At 38.7% G+C, this 19130-nt stretch overlaps 1 protein-coding gene across 2 annotated transcripts; it reads left to right on the top strand.

The window, feature by feature from the left end:
- Positions 1–1122: 1122 nt before the first annotated feature.
- LOC103135182 (sorting nexin-13-like) lies at positions 1123–18850 on the top strand. Of its 2 annotated transcripts, none has more exons than XM_016669210.1 (18): positions 1123–1302; positions 11407–11519; positions 11635–11737; positions 11894–11983; positions 13536–13657; positions 13742–13860; positions 14238–14342; positions 14468–14556; positions 14747–14830; positions 14923–15061; positions 15201–15289; positions 16479–16578; positions 16937–17130; positions 17268–17372; positions 17448–17618; positions 17751–17820; positions 18359–18537; positions 18636–18848. In XM_016669210.1, the coding sequence occupies exons 1-18, from the start codon at positions 1291–1293 to the stop codon at positions 18813–18815; spliced, it is 2064 nt and encodes a 687-aa protein (XP_016524696.1). In that variant the 5' UTR covers positions 1123–1290; the 3' UTR covers positions 18816–18848. The 2 variants fall into 2 exon arrangements, with proteins under 2 accessions (XP_016524696.1, XP_016524695.1); XM_016669209.1 differs by lacking the exon at positions 1123–1302 and adding an exon at positions 1539–1664 and having other exon boundaries at positions 18636–18850.
- The last annotated feature ends 280 nt before the right edge of the window (positions 18851–19130 follow it).

Raw genomic sequence — 19130 nt, 5'->3', positions numbered from 1 at the left:
AATTTGTCTTGTTTTCAGGATTTAGTTGAATCTAAAACATTTTGGTAAAGTGGCTAAAAAACAAGTCCTAAAGCTCACTTCTGTATCACCATGCTGACATATGATGTTTCATGCTAAGTTAGGAATGTATCTATGTGAATGAGCAATGTTTTTTTTGTTTGTTTGTTTGTTTTTTTTTTTTTTTTTTCATTTTTAGTGGCTACTTTGGAGAAAAAACAAAAAACAAACAACAACAACAACAAAACACATTAAAAACTGCAATTGGCTAAAGTTCCAGTGAGTCCAAACCCAAATTCTGTTGGGTATGTAAGACCATTGCCGGCTCTAACACCCATCTGGTTTACAGTATTTATTATCAATTACTCTAAAGTACCACCATAATAATTTTTAGACAAACTTTTTTTTCAGTGTGCATAGATTATAGTTTATGATTTTCTTTATTTAATGAGCAATGAGCAAATCATACTTTGGGAAATTGGCTTTATTGGATTAACGAACCCTCCTCTATGTATTTTTAAGTAATAAAAAAAACACTTAAAACAATAACTCTTTTTATGGGTCAAAAGCTGCTTATTTAAAAAGGTGCATTTTTGAAGTGATACAAGACATAACATTTATATTATATTTACATTTCACTGTAACATGGGAGCAATAACAATAGGTTTTTACTTAATTTATTCACCTTTTAATAAAAAATATACTAGGTTGAGAATTACTGGATGGTGAAATTATTTCAACATACACTATTGCAATATTGTATACATACACAAATTATGATGCACTAAGAATAGAGCAAAACAAATTCCTACACAAAGTAGATGCATGTAAGCAAATATATAAGCCATAAAAAGATAACAGTGTATGAGTCAGGGAGCGAGTACAAATCTTAATACAAATTCCAAAATAGGGCTTGCTAACAGTTTTATATGGTCTTGGTTATAGTTTGACTGTGCGTACAGAACTTGCCAAACAGTATATAGATTTGAATTATTCCAGCAATGATACAATGTATTTCTGTTACCAAGTATAACTTCATTAGTAGTGTTTTTTATTTAGGTCAGTCATGATTAGCGATACTTTCTGCGTCATCGTCTTCTAGCCAATGGCGCAACGACGTCCTGAGACGACGCTCCAAAGACGTAAACCTTGCCAACATGGCGACGCTCCGAAGAGAGTACGGAGGTTTGGAGTAACGACCGCTTTCTAGCTGCGAAAAATAACCTGAACGCCGGCTAATACGATGTGGTGGGGTTAGCCGGAGCCACGACGCGCACAGCTTTTTTTTAGAACATGTTTGCAGAGGTAAGCTGGCGCCGGTGAAACTAAGGCGTGTGTCGTTACGGTAGTTTGTTTTTAAGCGGTGTATATGGCTGGTTAGCTCGGAGCGGCTAGCGCCTCGGCGTCAGTCCCCCCGCAGGTAAACACAGAGCCCGGACAGACATGGAGAGAACGGCACGCTGGTCTTCCAGAGAGGCTGTCAGCTATAAGTGGCTGTCAACCACGGATTACACAGATAACTCTGCGTTAATACAAAAGGCTTAAGATATCCGTCCTGTCAACACTGCGCTGGAATTAGCTGGACACAGGCAATGTCGGTAATATGCGTTTAGATTATGTTTAAGGTCCCTCTTCAGCAAATTTCTACATTTCTACAGCAGGCACAGGTGAGCTAGGCGTTAGCTGTGTTCCAGTCCTTGGGAAGCTTAAAAGAAAGTCAGTTTGTTGCTGAACAAACTCTGGTTATAATACATGTAGTCGGCAAATTATTGTTGACATGTGTACGTTTATCTTGGAGCAATGATTGCTTCATTGGAATCCATTAAAACGTATTTATTAGCTAAAAGAAAATGGCCTAAAATAGAGTGACTCGAAAGTTTTCAAGTGACTTGAGTGAGCTATTGTTCAGTAAGTGTCGAGATTTTTCTGCCTGACGTGTAATTACATGTGTTTTGCTGCAATTCTCACATGATCCACACTCCTTCTCGATCTGGGAGATACCAGAAAAAAAGACAACAACAAAAAACACTCAAGTTGTAGGTGATGTCATGTGCAGGTATTCAAACCAATTCAGTCCTTCCTGTGTCTACCTGGCACTGCTTTTGGTAGTTTAATGAATAAGTTAGGTGTTAAACTTTATCTCCAAGGCTTAGATGTTGCAGCCATAGTTTTGTCAGTGGCTTTTTACAGCTGGCTAAACCTCATTAAGCCGTCTTAATCAAAAGCTTGCTCGACATTGAGGCCAGTTTGCTGTCACATCAGGCCTACTTTTCAAATGGCAGGCCTGCCTTTCTCTTAATTTAAGGTTGGGTAGCCTGCTAGACAACCTGGACACTTCCAAGGAGGAAAAGGCCTGATCAGACTTGTTTTTATGTATTCACAAGAGTGGCTATGCCATGCAGAAGCTAAATGTGGGTGCTATGTTTAGGCAAGGGTGAGATTTTCATGATATAAGCTTAAGAAGTAAATATGCAGACACTTAGATTAAAAAGTATAACATGATGTAATTTTTTTTTTTAGTAGCTGTTTTTTTTTCTTCTTTATTGTAGTTTGCCAAATAAACTTTTTAAAAAGCACAATAAGATATAGTAAATTTTAAAGTCAGTGATATGCGTTGAGGTTTCCTGTCCATCCGAAATTTTTTGCGACTGGAAATCAATTTCAGATAACCCAAATTGTCTCTCTTATAAGTCAGCGAAAAAACAGTAGCCTTCTTTCAGCCAGCTGACCGGCAGCAACAAGTGGTAGAGAAGTAGCTCTTTGCTCTACATTTACTTTATGTGGTCTGTCATTAAATAGACTTTAAACTTTAGCAGCAAGATGATGGAAAGCATTTACAATTTTGAGATATTAACTTTTTAAAACCTTAAAGCCTCTTACCATGTGCCAAAATAAAACTTGTCACTTGGCAAGGACACGTCAGATAAGTGCTTACAATGTGTGCCATGATGTAATTATTTTTATCTAACACGTAAAAGCTATAATTTTCCAACAGCTGCTGTAACTAATTCATTATTGCAGTTGTGATAAAATTATTTGTAACATTTATTTGAACAAAGCAAAAATGTAGAATTAACAACCACTACTTTTTGTAATAATTTGCAAGCAAATGTGCTTGTTGTGCAGACTGCCATCAATTTTTGAAAAACCTCAAGAGAACCAGGTAGAACAAAATGGACATGAAATATAGTTTGGAAAATATCTCACTTTCTGTCTGTAATGCATTTACAAGTACTGGTTGAAAAAAAACTTTCTTTCTATATAAGGAAAGAAAATGTAAATTTCTCTTATTTAATTAAAGACAAGCATCTCGACTTTTATGAGGCATATACAATTAATTTGTAATTGTTGATGTTTTTCAGTTCAAGTTAAGAAAAGATTGTGGATGAAGTATGGGGAATCTACCAGTTTTTTTTTTAGTTTTTTTTATTTCTGAAATAAAAGCTTAATGGAAAATGTGTTGCGTAGACTGAAACTAAAGCTTTAATGTAGACCTTAATTAGCTCACTGCTGGCTTATTGACAGCTTCCACCAAAACCACTAAATCCACACAACTTATAACATTTAAAGCGTTCTGAAACTAATTCAGAAATTGTGACAAAATCTTTTGCAGTAGTGTACTGATGGTCTGAATGTTCTCATTTTGAGGCCCCGCAGCAAACTGTGGGGTCACATGATTTATTAAAGATGTGTGTTGGTGCCACAGTGTTGTGTTTGAAGAGTTTAATGATGCTGTGAGCTTTCTGAGTCTGTCTCTCCTCTGTGGTCTCTTAAAGACCCCAAACTGCCTGCTGAAGCACATAATAATAATAATAATAATAATAATAATAATAATAATAATAATAAAAAACATAACACCATCTTCTCTATATTTCTTTATTTATATTACACCAAGATCAAACATATTATTCCCTTTCAGAAGTGCATAACCAGTATATCTGTAATTCTTGTCTTTAGTATCTCCTCTCTCATGCTGAAAGCTGTGCCATGGGCTTTCTTTTGGTCCAGACAGTTGTCATTCTGTAACTAATACATTGATTTATTGAACTGCAGAACTAGAACCTACTCCGACTAGTTTGTGTGTTTTTTTTATAGTACATTTTCTTTCAGCTGCCTCCTGCTACTGATTGTCAACCAGGCAAACGTTTCAATTCTTTGACGGCCGTCCTTGCAGGTTGCTCCTTTAGATTTTAGAACCAAGTTCAGTGATATGTTTCAGTGGCCATTGCGAATTGTGTTTTTTTTTTTTTTTTAACCTTCAAAACATCCCATGTTTTTTAATTTTAAGTTAGAGATGGTTAGTAATATCTATTTGTTTTACTAGTTGTTGGCATGTCACGTTCTTGGACTGTATTCAGTGGTTTCACTTTCAAAGTCGCACGCATCTGTCTACCTGGATACATTTTTTTGGAGTAAAGCCAGTCTGAGTCCCGCTTTTCCTGAGGCTCTGTCATTTCTATTCTTATTCGACGACTTAGTTGTGAAAGACACGACATTTGACGATCTTGAAGATGCATGTTTTGATGCAGCTTCCTACTGTTTTAGTGTGTGAGAACATATCTGCAATTGAGTGCTGAAGTTTATCCATAGATCTACATGTTATAGTCTCTTCAAGCTGATTATAACAACTTCAACTCTTCTCGAAAGTCTACTGCTTTTAGGAATGTGGTGATTTTTGGCCATTTTTCTAGAAACCTGTTTGTGATTTAAGACACAAATGTTGGACATGAAGCACTAACTCCTTTAGTATCTGCTTTGACCTATCGCAAAGGTGTTGTATTGGGTTGAGGTCAGGACTCTGTGCAAGGGGGGAAGCATGAAGTTGTCCTTAATGTCTTGCTATGGTGACACTTTGAATTCCTTTTTCTGCACCAATTAGGGCACAGGTGTCAAACTCCAGTCCTCAAGGGCCACCGCCCTGCAACTTTTAGGTGTGCCTCAGCTGCACCACACCTGAATAGAATAATTAGGTCATTATCAAGGCTCTGGAGAACTTATCTACCCAAGAAGGAGGTAATTAAGCCATTTCATTCCAGTGTTTTGTACCTGTGGCCCATAAAGAACATATCTCTATTCATATCCAGTTAAGTAGAATCCATATCGGTCGAAATTCAGATCATATACTTCAAATACAATCAGACCATATCATTGGATTCAATCGTAAACCATATAAATACCTGTGAAGATGAAAAACATGGCTCCGGTCGCCTGAAGAGAAGCAGTTCTGTGGGAGATGAAGGTGACATTCAGTGATGAATCACAGATCTACTTTTGGCGAGGAGAGGAGATGAGTTGGGGACTTTTGTTTGGCGCAGGATGAATAACACACACGCAGAAAAACCGGCGAAACATTTCCAAATACGCCGATGAAGATGGGTGTTTCTTCTCCGGTAAGAGCCGTCGTTGCATCAGTTGCATTTGCGTGATTGTTGAAATAATTTTAAAATAATCGTAGCTATGTAATTATATATATATATATAAAAAAAAAGTACATTTTCAGGAGTCAAATCGATTTTGCCAAAGATTAAAATATTTGTTCTGCAGAAAAGATGCTTCACTTCAATGTCAAGACCAGTAAACAGACTGGACATCGATCTGTTTAAAGATTTGTGGTGGAAATTGAATAGGCATTAATCTTATGGCAATGTTCTGTGTTGCATAGCAGTTATGTGAACAGCTACATGAGAGAATTGGAACCTGACTGACGAAGATTATTGTTAAATGTTTGGAAAGTTCAAGGTATTGTTAAAAAAAACACCTTTAAGAGAAAACAAGTACTGATATTATGTTATTAGTACTATACTTTTTCCCTTTAATTTATTTTAAAGTATGTCATATTTTTCCAGTGTATTGTATAATGAACTGTTAAAGAACAATGTTAAGCATATCTAGAGTTTCATATATTTTGCCTGATGCTATGCTGTTTGTTTTTGTTTGTTTTTTTCTGGTCACTTTCAGATGATGAAATACCCTGCTGGAGATTTTTAGCTGGCCTATGCAGGAAAAAAAAAATACTTTTAAGGCTGAACAACTCGGTTAGATTTCATCAAAGCTGTTTTGTTGCAAGTAAAAGTATTACAGCCCCACAGTTTAGTCATAAATGTGTAGTTCCTTTTCAATATGAGGAAATCATCCACTGTTCATGGTTCAACTGAAGTTTTCTTAAGTTGCAGATTGACAAGACGTCTACAGCTAAATGGAGATTTTCAAAACGAGTTAAACATTTAAAAGTTGTCGGAATATTTGTAAGACAATTTTCAGTTTTCGTGTCAGCTGGACCGTGAAACTGCCTCGTTTTCTTTTAGAAATAGACCATAATTTGGTGATTTATGTATTTATTTGTTGTTGTTGTGAGGGTCGTTTTTGGGTCGCACCAACATAGGTGTGACAGTCACCCTGTCACACTTCTTCTTCCTCTCCAGCACTACCTGAGGCTTTTCCACAGGCAGAGTTTGGTGACCTAAGGCAACCTTTAACCCAAACCCTGGTCAGAGTTACAGCTATTTGTAGACTCACACGTGTCGCATAAATAGAAATCCGTCATAAAATAGACAGTCTGTTACGTGTAGCTGTTTATGTACAGATATAAATGGACGGGTTTGAATTTACACTGTATGAATTACAAAGTAGCCCTGAGGTAGTAATAAGAGGATTTGAATTCCAATAATTAATTAATTGAAATTGTTAAATTACTACATGGTATCCATTTGCAAATGGCTGTTTTGTTTTATCCTTTTAAATTTGTAGTTATAGAAAATGACATTATTCATCACATTATGATATAGATTAATGTAATTTTGATTTAATGGTGTAATGAGAACTGTTTTGCAGTTATTGTAAGAAACTTTGTTCATGGTGCATATCGCCATTGAAATATTGTGTCACTTTTTTGTGTGTGTGTTTTTAAACATGGGTTGTGTTAGGATTTGGCCTGATATTGTGTTTTGTGTGTGTGTGAGTGTGTGTGTGTGTGTGTCCTGATGGGCCCTGGGTGTTAATCTCCGGAACAGGTGCTTCATGTTTAAAACCTTGTGTAAGCTTTAATGACTCAGGAGTGTCAGCTACCATCTCTGCCGTCAGAGTCCAGCCTCCTTGGTCAGTCTCGTCTCACAACACTTCTGATATTTCAGTGTTGATCAAAGCCACAGAGCTGATTTCTGTTTGATTCAGTTTTTTTTATAATTAAAAATAAAAATTCTGCAGAGGAAAGCATGGCCAGCATGTATTCAGTCTGCCTGACCACGTATAGTTGCAATTTTATCAGAAAGTCTTTTGAGGGTTGTCTCTATCACTTTTGCTCATTTATGCCTCTTCTTTATTTTTTCAAAAATAATTCAAGCACAGTCAGATATGATCGAGAGCATTTGTAAATATCAATTATCAAGCTGTGCCACAGAAATTGAATCTGGAATTTGACTGGGCCATTCTAACACATGATTCTACTTTGATTTAACACATTATATTATTACTTTTGCAAGACACTGCTTATATCCAATTGCAGAAGGAGGAAAACTGATGCTACTTTATTGCAGAAAGCAAAAAAAAAAAAATATCTGGCAACCATCACTATATTTGGTCTAAACATTGTTTGGAATGCTGTTTACAGATAATTTGCTAGCACTAGCTGGCTTCCTCGTGTTCTGAAAACCTACTTATCGACCCTGTCTTTAGCTTCTCAGAATGCTGTGGTTGTATCTGCAAAGAATTATTCGTCAGCTTTGCCGTTTCACGTTAATGTGGCCAACAGTTGATTAAAGGTCTTTTTATGAAAAGGAACAGCAGATAATTGTTTTTCTGTATTATTTGGGGCAGACTCTTTGAATTTGGCTTCTGATTGGCTGTTCAGAAAAATCCATATGAGCGTGTATTTAAATAAGAGAAGAGTGCCAAACCTACCTTCCTCCAAGATGACCTATATTACAACTGCAGTATTTTCTTTTTGTAGGTACTCACAATCTAAATATACGTTTTGCTTAACATTGTGGAATATGAATCTCTTTGCTGGATACAGATTTATGTTGCGTTGTAATTTTAGAGACGTTTAACACTGTCATTTCCAATTTGATATAAAATATGGGGGATAATTCTGTGTCTTCTGGTTCAGTAAAACATCAAACTGGTGATTAGTTCATACTAGTTGCATTTGATTGTCGGAAATGCAATGTGATTTGTTTAATAAGCTTAAGGTTTTCTCCAGGTAATTTCTTTTAGCACAACACAAATATAAATGAACAAGAAAAATAAAATAAAATGAAGTTTAGACAAATATAAGGATGTCAAAAACATTTTAACAGAGTTTTGAGCTGAGTGGTGAAAGCACTCATTCATACCTTGTGTTCCAGTTGACATTGTTTGAGGATAAAACCTACCTTGTTATCTCAGTGTGATATATAAATGGGTTGTGGACTTTTTTTTTTTTTTTTTTTTTTTAATCGGCATCCCCAAAAATTGTGTCACTCCGTTTGTTCTTGTTAATTTTGTTCAAAGTATGGCAAAAATGATGATTGTTGGAACGTTATAAAGTCGTATGAGTGTACAAACCAGCCAGCATCTGTCACATCTCCTGATGACAAAGCACTACCTTTCTGCTTCCTGTATCAATTCCGGTTTTTGCTCAAACATCCTAATACTTGAAGATTAAAACAGTCAGTCCTGTTATCTGTAGAATAAACATTATGTAGAAAGAAACGCAGAACGTAGTTGACACAGGAACAAACAGTGGCGTATCTCTGTGCTGTCAACTGCCCTGGCTGTTATCCAGAAATTGTGTTCGCAATTGTTTCATTTAGTCTAATTACAGTAAATGACGATGAACAACAATCGTTCTCAGTGGATTCCTGTTAGATTTGTAGTCATAAAGGACAGAGTTGAAGGGCTTGCTTTTAGTACCACTTCCTGTTGGTTCATGTGTCGGTTTAAGATGCGTCCATCTCATCCCACATAAGATTCTGTTGCAACATACCATTGTACGCTGCTCAGTCATCTCCACTTTCCCTTTGCCGTGGCCCATATGTGTACTGCTGCACCTCCTCGTGTGTTCAAACGGCAGTAATAGATTTCTCTCAGTGGCTCCTGGTCTGACTTAGGAGAAAATCAATGCTGTGCTTCTCCTCTTAAAACTTTATGGCACAAAGCCATTTGGGTGGAAGTGTTTACAGCTGGGTTTTCTTCCACTTTGCCGCTGCCCCTGCTGATGACCGTAAGCGCTTGTTTTTCTGTCTCTGTGTCCTTCTCAAATGTTTGTTCACTTGTTCTTAAAGTAATATTCCAAAATATTTTTCCTTTGGTGCAAAATAACGCAAAATAGTGAAAAGAAGTCCATGGTGGTCGGATGAGGCCTTTGAATGTAGAGATGTGACTTTTTTTGCCCAAATAAATGGCACACATAGACATATTTGACTCTTGTCTAATTTTATGGCTATGGCCTGTTCAGTCACTTTGACCACTGGATCCATAAAGATCAATTATGGAAAAGTGAAGTCTGAATCAATGGTTGCTTTTGCCTTCATAGACTGATGCTATATGTCTAATGTCTGAAAGGCCTTTTGTATTATAAAGGGACTTCAGCAACCAGCTGAAATGTAGATCTCAAGCTTGCTTAACCTCCTTGACCACTCCCAGAAAGGAAGCAACATTATTGTGAGAGAGATATTTTTTTATTTTATTCTTGTAGTTCTCCCTTTCCTCATCTTACAAGTTCATTTAGTTTCCTTCTAAATGATGCTAGCAGTGTGGCTAACAATCTCAGGTAGCTTGCTCACGTTTTCATTTCAGGACCCTCCGGTCTATTTAAGATGATCAGAGTTTGTCGCAAGTTATAAATTCTTCAAATAGCACTGCATTGCGTTGCTTCATACGCAATTGTAATGATTTTGGTCAGTCTTGTTTCTCTTCCCAGCTTTGTTCTTTGTGCCTTTATGACTTGCGATGCAGCCAGTAGTCTTAACGAGTTCAGTCTTTTTGTACAAAATTAAAAAAATGTACGTCCAAAATTGTTGAATTTCCAGCAGCACTCTCTTCTGTTAATTTATGTTGTGAAATTTATTATATGCCTAGTAAATACATTCCAATCCAGATCACCCTGTTTTTAAAGAATATAGTTTTCCTTCAGGACGGAGATACGCGCAGCAGTAATTTATCTGGCCCATGATTCTAAATGTGACACAGTTTCCAGCTTATATTATGGTTGTCACTCGACGGGCCGTAGCCGTCTTCCAGAACAATGGGTCAGTGTCCTGAGGAAGCTGCGTGTGCTCTTGTCGGGTCCATCAGCCTAGCTTCTCATCTGGAAAATGTAGGTCAGGTGAAGATCATCGTCGTGTCGGCCAGTGACTTCACACTCAGACAGAGAGAGAGAGAGAGAGAAAGCCTTTGCAGGTTAAAATTTGACAGGTATTTTTACTTTCTGGCGATTCAACTCGAGTCCAAGCACGTGTCCTTCCTTTATGTAACAATATCCTGTGATCATGTGTTTCCCAAGGTTATCGTAACAAAACAAAACAAAAAACAGCTATGGTTACTGGTGTTAAAGTTTTGTTTCATGTGCTGGGTGCTCCAACAATCCCAAGGAGTGATGTCCTTGCGCAAGTGGATGAGATATTGGTTAAAAACCAGAACTTTGTTTCCTGAAATGACAATAACAGGAAAAAGATTGAAAGTCACACACATAATCACGATGTTTTTTTTTTGTTTGTTTGTTTTTTTTTCCTGCTTCTCCCAAACAGTACAAACAATACAAACTCTCATACACAGTAAATAGAAATATTGACTTTTTATCATATTTTTCTTGATAAGTTTAAATATTTGTTGAGGTTTTCAGAAAGTGTCTGCAGCTTACTTTGACCCCAATGAAACAAGAGAGGACTTGTGCTCCGCTATCTGCTCGAAAACTGTCTCGTTTTAATAAGCAGAATCAGGTCAGCGATCGTAACATCCAGGAGATGGATTGAAATATGTCGACATCACATGTTTTGAGATTTTCCGCTATATTGGCAAAGGTGCAAATCAATTCTAAACATTACATAGCATTTGTGCAAAACAAATGACATGTAACGCCTAAGAAAGAATGCGTGAATGAATCATCAGTTATTGAAGGAAATTGAATTAAAAAAAAGGTCACATTTTCCTTCCACAGAAAAAAACAACTTAAGCAATTATGTTGGGTTGTTAAAGATGTAACTTCAAAACTCTTCCTCTATGAGCACAATACTTCAAAACAATGTTTGGTGTCGGACGATTCCTTTTGCGAGTCGTGATTGGTGTGAATGTTAGTGAACATTCAGTCTGTGAAGACTGGATTAAACGGGGGTGTCCAAAATGTGATTGGAAACAGTCTAGTTTGGCTTCTTGCCTATTTAAGCACAAGCAAGTGTAAAGTGTTAATAATTTTTGTTCCTTTCTGTCTTCTAGGCCAGTCTGTCCATCTGGGGATGGGGGGGTCTTGGAGTTGTGCTGTTCTTTGTAACCTTTGGACCTTTTGCCATATTCTACCTGGCCTTCTATGTCTTTTGCTTCATTGGAGGGTGAGTTACGTGACCTGAATTCTGCTTTAAAACTTTGCAGAAAGTCTCCCTAACGTGTGTTTTTTTGTTGTTGTTTTGTTTTGTTTTTTTGCCCCTGTTGATTTCTGGTTTTCAGTGGCTTTGCAGTCACTTTGCTTTATGGAAAGATAAACTCAGAGAAACACCTGGAAAAATGCGAACACTCTTATTTGCCACCCACGCAAATTGGTATACCCAAGGTAAGAACCGTACCATAAACACACCCGGGTCCATATTTAAACCTCTCCTGAACAAACACATCGATCGCTCATTAATCAAATTATTTTGCTGATAAGGCGGGCTGGCCACTTACTTCCTCTCACCCCTCTCTCGTTTTGGCTCACCGACTCTTTCAGACACTGGATGACATTAAACTGGAGGTAAAGCCAATAAAGATTGACAGGAGACTGACTGGATCCAGTTTCATCGATGAGCCACTACAACAGGTGCGTTGTAGTCTTTCTTTGTGTTTCCAGCACCACATCCTGCTAATTTGGCACCTGTGTTTGTTTTGTTTCCTCTTTTTATTGCTTTTTCGCAATAACGATAATGAAACCCATAACTGTTGGGGAAAGCTTTTACACCCGTCGTTTAAATCAAATGGTAACTTGTTGAAAGGCCTCGGGAGAAGGGGCGTAGCCATCAAACAATGTCAAAGAAAAAAACAAATGATCTTTATTGTTGTTTGTCTTTCAGTAATGTTTAAGCTAGTATTCTGAAGCCTTGACGTCAACACGTGGCCTTTTACATCTTTGTGCTTTGAAGGGAGTGTTGAATTTAACTATGAACTGGACTAAGTGAGCACACCCATACAAATTCTGAACCACGAATAGGCGGGGGTCCATTGTGTCGTCTTGACGAGCAATGTGAGCAGTCTGTTTAAAAAAATAAAAAAAAAAAAAGTGCAGCTAAACAGGAAAAGTTGCCTATCTAACGTCAGACATGCACAACAGGATTTCAAGATGAAATCACACTTCTTCATATTTGTGACTTAGAATAATCTCTCATGCTTTACCAGGCGAAGTCTAATAAAACTAATGATAAGAACAACAAACTGAAAGTAATTGTATTCATAACTCATAGTGATGCAGCGGCAGCCTGACTAGATGGCTTACATTAGATGAGCATTCATTAGATTTTTGGGGACAAAAAGGTGCACATGAATATGCAAACTTTGCAAAAAAAACCCCAAGTTGGGATTTAAAGTCGAGATGTTCTTGCTTTATTTATTTATTTATTTATTTTTTAATCATCGTTAGCATCTTATTCGGTATATTAGGGAAAAAGAGCTGATCTTATTAAAATGTGATGAAAAGGGGAAGTGGAGCTTTAAGTTTTGCTTCACCAAAGCAATTAGTAACATGTGCCTCCAGCAAAAAGTAATGACTGTTGCGCTGCAGACACATTTTCAGTCGCCTGGTGATTACCTTTGTAAATACAGACGGGGAAACTGAACCGAGCAGTTTCTGTTTGGTCATCTTCTCACTTCTTTTTCTTTTTGCACACTGTCCTGTGGTTGCATTACTCGGATTTTGGAAACAAAATTGCAGCATGTGGGTCCTCAGTTTGTCTCTGACAAGTGCAGACAAAGCAGTTAGTGATGGTCAGATGACAATGACTGGACTATCAATGTATCGCTGGGCCTTCCTTCTCCTCCTCCTCCTGCTCACCCCTGGGAATGCATGCCTGGCATTTCAGCTGCATGTGAACCTCGAGTTAAATGCAGCCAACGTGTTATCTATTTTGTGCCACTGTTTTATTTTATTTTTTTTTTTGATAAAGTGCACTTTCTGTGAGAAATCCCGCCCTCTCTGTGCTTCAAAGAGTTTTTGATGTTGATGTCAATCTACTTAATACCCCTCTAGTTTATGTAAGAGTCTTCTAAAGATAGCATAAACAGAGTTAATATACAAATGAATGGTATCGGTATCTGTGTGCACCTCTTGAATCCTCAATTTTTTTCTTTTTTTTTTTTTTCTTTTTTTGTTTGTTTTGTAGGTGATCCAGTTTGCTCTGAGAGACTATATCCAGTACTGGTATTACACTCTGAGTGAAGATGAGTCCTTTTTGCTGGAGATCAGACAAACGCTACAGAATGCCCTCATCCAGTTCTCCACGTGGTACCTTGTGCACGTTTGCTGTCTTTCTCAAGGCTGTATTTAAAAAATGGTACTTAACACACCTGTGTGTTTTTGTATCTGAAGGTCCAAAGAGGTGGACTGGCAGCCTTACTTCACCACCCGCCTGGTGGACGACTTCGCCACCCATTTACGTGTCTTTAGAAAAGCCCAGGATCGCCTCGCCGACAGAGAGGACAAGCAGAGTACGGACACGCGATCATACCCACTTCCTGTTTTACTCATTTTCTCTGTCTACAGTGGCCTGCCAAATGCATCCTTTAAGCTTTTCCCTCTTTTAAACTTTAATGTCCTTAATTTGAGTTTTATACACAATTGGGAAGTAGAAAGAAAAATGGGCTTTTATTTCTCAATAAGTACAAATCTGAAAAGTATTTCTTCTATTTGATGCAAGTGATCATCGGTTTTTAAGTGAAGCTACAGATTCTCAATTTGACTTTGTTGTGGACTTTGACTAGATCATTCTAATGCACCAATGCAATACATATGCCAGGCACTGTTAATATAACGAGAATCCAAGAGGCGAATTTAGTGGTTAGTAATAAGAGGAACCTCTTCACAGGAGACATAATGGATGAGCTGGTTGACTCATTTTTTGAGGCTGAAGTGGAGATGGAAAGAAAAATTTGCAGAGACGTAGTTTGCACATCCCACCGCGATGAAGAAGGTAAGCGGACTTAAGCCAAACTCTCTCTGAAGGACTTTTGTCACGGATTATGAATCAATTTTAGGGTTTAATGGCTTTATTTAACTTTTTTTTGTGTGTGTGTGTGTGTGTGTGTACATTTTCAGGTTTTCTTCGAGACTTGTGTGAATTGCTTCTGTATTTGTTACTACCTCCTGGAGATTTCCACAACAAAAGCATGCGATACTTCCTGAGGGTGAGTTTGCACGCGGATGTTATCTGGTCTTAAATGCAAGTTGTAGAGAAGAAAGGCAAAACTGTAGTCACAGATCGAGTCAGCAGCTTGTGCTGGTCATGCTGAATAAGCTGTGGTTCTACAGTGTCTGTGCGGTGGCATTTTTGTAGTGTAATTTCCTGATTGTTCAAGGAAATCCTCTCTTCTTTAGGAGGTGCTGGCATACGGAGTGCTACTTCCTCTGATCAACCAGCTGAGTGACCCGGACTATATTAACCAGTTTGTCATCTGGATGGTGAGCGTCCAAACCAAGACACAATCTGAAAACCAGTTTAATTTAGGGCTTCAACAGGAATAAGTCCCTAAATGTAACATTCCTGCTTCTAGATTCGGGACTCCAGCTGCAACTATGAAGCCTTCATGAACATCTTGAAGTTGACGGACAAGCCGGCCGAGCTGGAAGCCGTTAAAGACAAGGTGCTGGAGGAGCTGCTGTATCTCCGCTCCCTGGACACAGCTGGAGATGGTGGGTTCTCAATTTTTTTTTACACTTGCATCAAGAGACTCCTGATTGACTCGTCATACCAATTAAGTGAGCAAATGGATAAAAACGATGTTGGCTAAGTTACGTCGGTTGCTTTGTCCTTCTGTTTCTTCCTCTTTAGACATCAATGTGATCAAAAACCAGATTAACAGTCTTCTGTTTGTGAAGAAGGTGTGTGAGACCAGGATCCAGAGACTACAGTCAGGAAAGGTGGGAAGCTGCACGGCAGATTCATCTACATCTAGTACTTTGCAAAAGTATCCACACCTCTTGAATATTTGCGTGCATTTTCACATTACAACTGCAAACATCAGTGGAAAGTATGTACTAATTCTGGAGTCGGAGCGAAAAAAGAAAAATGGACAACCATTAGTCATGCTTTCAACAAATCTGGCCTTGATAGAAGTCAGAAGATGTCAGATTATGCAGATTGCCACAAGCTTTGCCTGCGACACAGCAAACCTGTAGTAGAAGCTGCTTCAATCAAAGCAAAGTTGAACTTTTTACTCAGTAAATCACTTTGTGGCTCAAAACTACCACTACACATCATCCTAAAGTTAGGGATGGGAATTTATTGTATTGTTTACGTTTATCGTGATAAATTTCTCGTCATGAAAAGAATTTTGATTTATAGTTGTCACAATAAATTCCAAGTAACGTCCGTATTTTCGGAGTTATTAGTTTTACCATTTTCTCCACTGTTTGTTAAATGAAAACATCAATAAATATAAATACATTTCATAATATTATGCAGCTAATGTGTGCAGTTTAGTGGTGCAAGTCACACTTAGTCATGTGACTGGTGTCTCAGTAAGGATATTACAAATGGGAATGTATTTCAAGAGTAGTATTTTTCGGACTATAAGCCGCTACTTTTTTTTTCCCTACGCTTTGAACCATGCGGCTAAAAGCCCGGTGCGGCTTTTCTGTGGATTTTTACTTCAGCCACCAGGGGGCACTTTAGCAGGAAGTGAATCATTGGAAGTCAAAATTGGAAATCAAAGGAGAAAGTGCTAATTTTCATTTAGAACAAGCACATGCTAGCAGCAGGCACGACGGAGAAACGTCTTCAAACTCATATGAAGCAGCTTCTAAGTTGAGGTTCATGGTATAGTGATGTTTTTCTTCAGCAGGGAGATATAAAGTGATGGAAGGAGCCAAATACAAGGCAATCCACTAAAAAAAAAAAAAGCATTTTCATTCTACTTCATAGTAGCACACTACTTTTTGTTTGTCTGTCAAATTAAGTTTCCGTAAAATGCATTGAGGTTTGTGGTTGTAATGTGGCAAAATGTGAATAACCTAAGAGTATGAAATGACGTTTTGCTGTCGTAGTTTGGTCTCTATGTTCTGTAGTGTGCGTCATCAGTTTTGCTCATCCTGTCCCTCTCTCATGTAGGAGGTCGATGCCTTGAAGCTGGCAGCCAGTTTTGGCAAGCTGTGCGTTATCCCACTGGATCACATCCTCGTCCACAACATAGCGCTGCAGTTCTTCATGGGTAACTCGCATCACTCGGACGCTAACGTTCACTGTGGTTAATCCAGAACACTTCTGATAATCGTCCTTATAATCCTTGATTTATCCCAGTTTTTAATGTTGTAAGTCCAGCCTGCTCCCCCCTGACCTCACCACAGACTTTAAGAGCTTGCTCCGCTTACCGATCAGATTACGATCGCATGTGCGTGTGTGGAAGGAGTTGAGCCAAGTCTCATTAGATCTCGTTTGGAGCAGAGCCACAGACCAAAACACGGCAGCTGAATGTGTTACCAGTGGTGCTCGTGTTCAGGCACTATTGTGATTGAAGATCAATCGCAGAGCTGCGCCATTCAGACAAAGCCACCCGTCCTTTCGTGCAGACTTCATGCAGGCAGCGGGGGCTCAGGCGGAGCTGTTCTTTTGGCTCACCGTGGAGGGGTACCGGGTGACGGCTCAGCAGCAGCTGGAGGCAATGCAGAGCTGGCAGAAAGACGGCAAGAAGCAGCCGGGGGCCACCAAGGGCCTGCTGAAGGCGGCTGCCCTGGGGGTCTATGAGCAGTACCTTTCTGACAAGGTATGCAGATTTCATACATGTTTTCGCCACGTTCGAGCATTTCTTATTGGCTTCATCTAAAAGAAAAAAAAATAGAAAGAGGAACACATTTTGAACTCATTGTTCTGATTTTAGTAATACATAGTCTGCTCCAACAGGCATCTCCCAGGGTACAGGTGGACAAGGAGTTGGTAATAAAACTGGGAGAGAAGCTGCAGAAAGAAGACCCCACGCCTGAGATATTTGATGAAGTTCAGAGAAAAGTACTGAAGCGTCGCATCTCATTGGCTTTTTACAACCGTCTTCCACCTGCTAACGTTTTGTCGACCACACCGCAGGTCTACGAAATGATGCTGCGTGACGAGCGCTTCTACCCGTCCTTCAAGCAGAGTCCCCTGTACGTCCGCATGCTGGCAGAGCTGGACATGCTGAAAGAGCCAAGTTACAGAGGATCTGACGATGGTGATGGAGAGTCCTTCAACGGCTCGCCTACAGGAAGCCTAAACCTGGTAAGAAGCATGATTCCCCTTCTGTTTAGGCTTCATTTTAATTGCTAATATTAGAGGTTAATTGATAGAGATGAACATGGAGTTTTGTTTTTGTTGCTCTGTTAGTTTATAATGACCTGTGTATGATTTCAGTCACTGGATGACCTCAGCAACTCCTGCCATGATGAATTCCTGCAGCTGCACGCCTTCATATCTGACACGGGTATGTCCGCTAGCTTCTCGTAAAGCAGCTTCGTTGTTCTCGGAGTCGATATTACTTTGCAGCAGTTTTGGAAATATGTGTTTTCGACGACTGAGGAATAAAACTTGCGTGCAGATGTTTTCAGATGCATCTTATCTTTCGTGCAGAATGAATGATGTGTGAGTGTGTCCAGTTGAACCCTCTAAGCTCCTTCTAGTTTCTCCCCACATTTTCTCTAAACATTTCACCTCCAAGTTCTGTTCTTCTCCGTGTTTATTTCACTTCATGCTGTGCCAGTATTCTTCATTTCTCTCATTCCATTACCTTCAATGTTTATTTTTTGTTCTTCCCTTTTCCTTCTTTCCTTCTTCCTCCCTTTTTATTTCATTTCCACTCCTTTTTCTCTCCTTTTTCTTTTGCCTGCTTTCCTCTCCCACCTTTTACATCTTTTTATTTTAATTTTTATTTTTTTTTTGCCCACTACTTTCTCTTCCTTTCATCAACCCCTGCCTTCGTCTTCCAACTCCTCTTATTTGGGATGTTTTCCCGGATGGAGTAGCTGATTCTTTTCTTCCTGGCTTCTGGGGTGCCGCAGGGGTTTGCAACGATCATGGTAAGACCTACGCACTTTACGCCATTACCGTGATAAGACGCAACCCAGACGGCAGCGAGGACTGCTGGAAGACGTACCGCCGCTACTCAGACTTCCATGACTTCCATATGCGAATAACAGAGCAGGTGATTAAAATGGATCACTGCAGTGTTTTAAATTTGCAGCTGTAACATTTGTGCTTTTTTTTTTTTTTCTTTACACAAATGTGGTGAATGTGTTTTAGTTTGAGAACCTGACGTCGATCCTCAAGCTTCCAGGAAAGAAAACCTTCAACAATATGGACAGAGACTTCTTGGAGAAGAGAAAAAAAGACCTCAATGCTTACCTTCAGGTAATTATTAGGGCTCCTATGCAATTTGGAATAGTCTGGAATATGAGATTAGTATTTCCCAGATGTGTATAAGTATGAAAATAAGAGTTATGAAAAAGTGTTTCTTATTTTTAATTTTTGTCCCTACTTCTTCCTTTCCTTTCTTGTTCCATGCCTCAGTTTCTTTCCCGTCCTTTCCTTCCCTCTGTCCTTCCCTCCTTGTATCCTGCTTCCCTCCCTTCCCTCATACCTCAATTTGTTCCTCATGTTCTTCCCTCCATTTTTTTTCTTCCTTGTGTCCTCCCTTCCTTCCATATCTACTTCCTACTCATCCATCCAAATTTGGAAAAATCAGAAATTTTTATTTTAAATATGTAGGAATTCTGAATTGCAGACTATGTCAGTACT

Source organism: Poecilia formosa, unplaced genomic scaffold, assembly GCF_000485575.1.
Source record: "Poecilia formosa unplaced genomic scaffold, Poecilia_formosa-5.1.2 Scaffold21, whole genome shotgun sequence".
In the NCBI taxonomy this organism is placed as follows: domain Eukaryota; kingdom Metazoa; phylum Chordata; class Actinopteri; order Cyprinodontiformes; family Poeciliidae; genus Poecilia; species Poecilia formosa.
This window is presented reverse-complemented; position numbering and strand designations above follow the sequence as displayed.